Source organism: Podarcis raffonei, chromosome 18, assembly GCF_027172205.1.
Source record: "Podarcis raffonei isolate rPodRaf1 chromosome 18, rPodRaf1.pri, whole genome shotgun sequence".
In the NCBI taxonomy this organism is placed as follows: domain Eukaryota; kingdom Metazoa; phylum Chordata; class Lepidosauria; order Squamata; family Lacertidae; genus Podarcis; species Podarcis raffonei.
Genome location: NC_070619.1, coordinates 10,085,177 through 10,091,176, shown reverse-complemented (window position 1 = coordinate 10,091,176; position 6,000 = coordinate 10,085,177). Strand labels below are relative to the sequence as shown.

General features: G+C 61.8%; 1 protein-coding gene across 3 annotated transcripts in view; it reads right to left on the bottom strand.

Moving 5' to 3' along the window:
- APC2 (APC regulator of WNT signaling pathway 2) overlaps positions 1–6,000 on the bottom strand; it is a 59,872-nt gene continuing 53,872 nt past the window's right edge. For all 3 annotated transcript variants that reach the window (XM_053372688.1, XM_053372690.1, XM_053372689.1), the window contains exon 15: positions 1–5,619. In XM_053372688.1, coding sequence (XP_053228663.1) covers positions 93–5,619 — 5,527 coding nt within the window. In that variant the 3' untranslated portion in view covers positions 1–92. The remainder of the gene's footprint in view (positions 5,620–6,000) is intronic.

Here is a 6,000-nt window from a genome sequence, read left to right as displayed (position 1 = left end):
TTTTAATAGAAAAGAAAATGAACGAAAGATAAGCAAACGGAGACAAGCTTCTGTGTTCGTACAGAGGTGCGGCGGCCGCGCCCGGTGTCTGCTCAGACCTGCACTTTTTGGATCTGTTTGTCGTTGTCCGTGGGCTCCGCCATGGGGCTGGGCGTGTAGTTGAACGGGGTCACCCGGGCAGCCCGGCTCGGGGAGCTGTGCCTGCTTGGGGGGAAGTTCCCGAGAGAGCTGACGGGCGCTTCGTGCGTGAAGGAGATGGGCACCGCCGCAGGGGCCTTGCCTGGATTGGGACCGCCTGCCTCTCCCACTTCGGAGAACGCGAGGAGCGCAGCCTTGTTCTCCATCGTCGGAGAGGTGCTGGAGTTGGTTTTGGCGGCGGAGAAGTCTTCCGTCTGCACGACGGCGTCGCTGGTCTTCCGCAGGGCCTGGGGGGCCTCTTCCTCCTCCAAGGTGCTGACCAGCGGCAGGGCTGTGGGAGGGAGGGTGGTCTTCAGGATGTGCGGAATGTCCTCGTCTCGGATGCGCTTCCACGTCCCCCTCACCATCGCCTGCTGTGCCTCTTCGGCCTGCTTTTCTGGTGCTCCCAGAGGAGGCACCACGGGGAGTTTGGGCCCCTCGTTGCTCTTGTTCTTCGTGGGTTCTTGGCAACCGGGAGCGGCCGGGCTGCCCGTCCTCTTGACAACGTTGATCTGAGGCGACGAGGAGTACCGTTTGAATGGCTCTGGCAGGCCGTTGCCCGTTTTGACCGGGAGCCTGCAGGGGCTTTCTGAGCTGGTCCGCCTGGGAGGCCTCATGCCCACCGGGACCCCGTGGCTCGACAGAGGCCCCCGCGAGACGACGGGTCGCTGCATCAGCCCCGAGGCCTTGTCCGCCTTGAGCTCGTCGCACCGGGAGGAGCAGAGGAAGACGGGCGGCAGGCCGGGGCGGCCCCTCCGAGGCGAAGCGGCCGGGGAGAGCGTCGAGTTCGGCTGCGGCGACGAAAGCTCAGCCCGGTGCCTCATGAGCAGGCCAGACGACTCCTTGATGAACGTCAGCTGCCTCAGGAAGCCGGAGCGGTCCGACTCGCTGGCGGCGGACCTCGCGGAGGACATGCGGACCAGATTGAGGTGGCTGCTTTGCAGGGTGGGCTTCCCGCCGGTCTGGGGCCTTGACCCTCTGCCTCTCCCCACCTGCTCCTCCAAAGTAGGCATGGCGTTCCGGGCCGGCAGCGTTTTCTTCACCGGCTTCTGCATGAAGGGGATACGGACGGGAGACTTCTGGGTCTTGTGTTGCTTGGGGACAGGAGACTTCTGCACCGGCTTGGGGTTCTGGCCGGGAGATGTGGCGTTCCCGTTTGCCTTCCCGGCTTCCCGAGTCGGTATCTGCCGGCCGGGCGGCTGCGAAGGGGACGTCAGCTTCTTCTGGTTGGGCTGAGACGGCGTGGACGTCCGGGACGACCCCGAGGAAGGGGCTTTCGTCATCCGGGCCGGCGGAGTCGCGCTGCGTTTCGGCAAGGTGAGGTCCACCATCTCCGAGATCTTCCCCGGCCTGTGGAGGCTCCGAGATCTCTGCTGGTTCAGGCTGAGGTTCTTCACAGGCACTTCCTGCTTCGCTGGGGGTCCTGCCTTCTTCGGGGCGGCTCTGGGGCTCTGTGCCGGCGAGTCCTTCACCACGTTTGGCATGTAGATCACCGTCCGGCCTCGGAAGACCACCGGCAAGTTGGTGAGCGGCTTCTGCTGAACATTCTTCTCCGCCCGACTGTTCTGGGCCCTGGGACCTCCTGTGGCGACCTTCTTGCCATCCTGGAACGCCCGTGGAAGGTCTTTCTTCTCCACGTGACGGCCGGCGACCTTCCTGCCCGCCTTCTTCTCCTTCCTCTCCAGAGACAGCTGCAGCGTGGATCCCGATGAGAGGCCGGACATGAAAGAGAGAATGGAGTCCGATTCCGAGGACGGGTCGCGGGCAAAGGAGGAGGCCGCCTGGTGCAGCCAGGTGACAATTGAGTTGGCTCCTTCCTGGATTGCCTTCCAGTCGACACTGTCCAGGTCTGAGGCGGCTTCGTCTGGCGTGGCCTCTGGCTTCCGCTCGTGGGGCTTCCTCCCCTTCCTCTCCTTCTCGCCCTGCTTCCTTTTCCCCGAGTGCCTCCTCCTCTTGGCTGCGGCCGACCCGACCCCTTTGGGTAGCAGGTTGTCGTCTGAGTCGCAACTGAGGGAGCTCCCTGAGCTGCCCCTCCGCTTGGACAGCGCTGCCCGCATCTCCTGCCGCCGGCTCAAGGCCAGCTTGGCTCTGCCATACAGCTGCCCCCTCCCTTCTGCGTGGCACAGCTCCACATCACTCAGAGAACTCAGAGAGGAGCTGAGGGAATAGCATGGGGGTGTCTCGTCCACAATGAGGTTGCTGCGCAGCTTGGCAGCCATCTTGGTTTTCGGCGGCGGTTGCCTGGAAGCAAACTCGGCCTCTTTCTTGACCCAAGCTTCCTTTCTTTGGCCTTTGCCAGGTGCGCCGGCCTTCCTCCTGGGTGAACACCTCGCCCTGAGTTCTGCCAAGTCGTCTGAGTCATTCTCGTAGAAGCAATAGACCGCCTCTTCAGTCGGCGTGGTGTGGCAGAGCGACTGGAAGACCATGTCGCTGCTGCTGTTCTCCTGAGGGGCGTCTTTCCTGGAACGGCTGCCTTCCGAGCTGGCCCTCAGGCTGCCCTGCCTCACGAGCGTCAACTCCAGGTTTCTGAGGGGGACGTGTCCTCGCTTAGACTCGGCCGACTGGGCCCGGCCTGTGCGGAGCGGGCTGGTGTGGCTCGAGCCCGTGTTGTGCTTGTACGCGGACGCCACCCGGGTTGGCGTGGAATGGCTGGAGGTTATCCTTCCGGCCCGGAAGCCACCCGCCTCACCCTGGGCCACCTCCATCTTGAGGCCTAATCCACGTGGGCCCAGAGCATCCCTCCTCTTCCCGGAGCACCACCTCAAGTCCGCCTCCTCCTTCGTCGGGTACTGGAGCGTCTCGTCGCTCAGGGAAGCCGCGCTGGAGAAGTTGACCGGAGTCCCTTCAGCCGAGTCGGTGAAGGAATCCTCATCGCCAACGTAGTCTTTGCTGGGCCGCGTGGCTGCTGCCGTACGCCTGTGCTTGGGGAGACCAAGGTGAGAACTGGCGGGGACCAGCATATAAACCGGGATGTGCACTGGCTTCTTGGTTTGGGGGTTCAGAACCTGGCCCGGAAACCCGGAGACGAGAGACGTCCGCACTTTCCGGAAGCGGGACGGCATGGCCGAATTGATGCACTCCTTCAAGATCTCGATGTCTTCGTCAGAGGTCAGCTCAAGGCGTTCTGGCTTCCTCTGGCTCTCGGCGGCCCTCTCTTCCTCGTGTGCCGCGAAGCCCAGGCCGCCGCTCCTGTCGGGGAAAGGGGGCATCAACTTCAACTCCACGTCCTTCTGGACATAGTGTTCGTGGAGAGGAAGAGCACTCAAGCTGGAGGCGCAGGAGAAGTTCTCGTTGGGTTTCTCCACAGTGAAGTACACCATGGAGTCGAGGTCTTGGGGCACCTGGAACCGCTCCTTGAAGTCTGTGATCTCCATGAACTTCTTGACGTTGTTCTCCCACTGGATGTTGAACTGGCTCGCCTCCTTCTCCGGCTGACCGCTGAGCTCGAACAGGGGTGTTTTGCTGCGGCTGGGGGGCATGGTCTGCCCGGGACTATCAGGCAGCTCGCTGGGACTGATGGTGCCGCTGATCATCTCACTGCAAGGCTCGCTTTGGATGGAACTGGCGATGGATGGACTCTCGAAGCTGCCCAGCGAACTGACCGAGCTGCAGCGGCTCATCACCAGCGGCGTCTCCTGTATGTAGTTCTCTGAAGAGCTGGACGGCGTCAAGTCCTCCGGCCGGCAGGGCGAAGCTCCGCGGAGGAAGACCTTCTCCTTCTTGGGAAAAGGGATGGCGATGGGCTGCGAGGCGGCCGGGGCAGGCTCCGCTTGCCCTCCCTTCCGCGCCTCCTCCATCTCGGCCACCTCTTCCACCTCGATGATCTCCAGCGAGGAGTCGCTATCCGTCTCGTTCTCGCTGTGGCTCTGCCCGTCCAGGACGTTGTCGGCTGAGGAAAGCGAAGACAGCGAGCTGCAACGAGAGAAGCAGATCGGCGTGTCTTCCACCGAGTACTTCTGCAGCTGCTCTTGCGCCACGGGGGCCGGGGGCCGAGCGGGAAGCCTCTCAGGGATCTTGCTCAGGTTTTCGATCGACTTCAGCGACAAGCTGGGGTAGAAGGGACCGGCTCCCTGCGGCCCGGCCGTTTCGGGCGCTGAGCTACCGTCCCCAATGCTCTCCACCAGGGGGACATGTTGGTAGGACGGTGAGAGCTTAATCGTGTGGACTTTGGGGTCTGCGTTTAGCTCATTGCTCAGAACTTTTGTCTGGGGTTGTGGGTCCTTCTCGGCAACCACAGCGTCAGATTTCGGGAGCTTTCCAAGGTTTTCCGGCTTTTCTGCCGCCTCTCCTGTCCCGTGACGTTTCTTTCCTGGCACCTCTGCCTTCTCTGGCCTGTTGCTCAAGATGTTCTTGAGGTCCAGGCGGCTAGGCCGCTTCTGGTAGCGATGCAACTCGTCTTTAAAATCCAAGAAGGTCGTTCCGGTGCATGGTTTCATGTGCTCCTTGGTGCAGTAACCGTCGCTGGTGCTCCCGCTGTTGAGGCTGTCGTTGGAGAGGCTGGTGTAGGCTGTCTTCAGCCGCAGGAGGGTGTGGGCGCGGCACAGGCCTTCCCGCTTGGCAAAGCCGCTGGCGTCTGACAGCCGGCACGGCGAGCACGACTGTGCACGGGCCTCGTGCACCTCCTCCAGCCCCAGCTGCCAATCCAAGCAGTGGTCCTCGGAGCTGAGGCTGAAGCTGTCGTCCGACGACGTGTGCAGGACGGAGATGTCCTCCACCAGCTTGTCGATCTTGGCCACGGCGGTGGAGATTTTGTTGGCCAGCTTCTCGGCCGCCGCGGAGACGTCCTCGTCCGGGCGGAGCAGCGAAGGGGCCACCTGGGCGGCTTCCGCCGGACGGCTCCCATCCTTTTCGGGCTCGGGGCACCTCCGTGGAGCACCGGCTCGCGGCAACGCCTGCCCTTGGAGGAAGGAGGAGTTCAGGAACATGGAGAGAACAGAGGCGTTCCCAGTTTCAGAGGCGTTGGGGCCCTCGTCGTCGTCAAAGCACCCCGAATCGGAGGCGTAGTCTTTCACCAAACTCTCCATGTGCCTTATGGGCTTCTTGGAGTTCTGCGTCTTCAAAGTCTGCTTCTCCAGGCTGTCAAAGGCCTCGGCCAGGTGTTTCGTGTCCAGTTCGGCCTCCAGCGCCTTCTGCTTCCTCATGTACAGCGATGGCATACAGGACCCTGGCGAGATGACCACGGCATCTTTGTATTTCAGGGGGCGGTTGGCCAGGAGGTTCCGCAAGGCTGCCGCGCTGCCCATGGCGATCATCTTGTGCTTGGAGTGCACGAGGTTTCGGAGCATGCTGACGGCGCCCAAGTCCCACAGGAGCTCCTGGTCTTTGGGGCTGCGGGCCGAGAGGTTCCAGAGGGTCCCGCAGGCGTTGCTGACGATGGTCAGGCTGTGCGACTTGAGGTGCTGCAAGAGGGTCTGCAGGCAGCTGTGGTCTCTCAGGACTTGCCTAGAAGACAGTCAGGGAATAAATTAAAAACAACACAGTGGCATGGACCTGCGTTTCGCTGAACAGTGGTGCCTTGGTTCTCAAACTTAATCCGTTCCAAAACCAAAGCGTTCCAAAACCAAGGTGCGCTTTCCCATAGAAAGCAATGCAAAACGGATTAATCCGTTCCGGACTTTTAAAAACAACCCCTAAAACAGCAATTTAACATGAGTTTTGCTCTCTAATGAGACCATAAAATGAAAGCGATAAACAATGTAAAGGTAAAGGTAAAGGGACCCCTGACCATTAGGTCCAGTCGTGGCCGACGCTGGGGTTGCGGCGCTCATCTCGCTCTACTGGCCGAGGGAGCCGGCGTCCAGCTTCCGGGTCATGTGGCCAGCA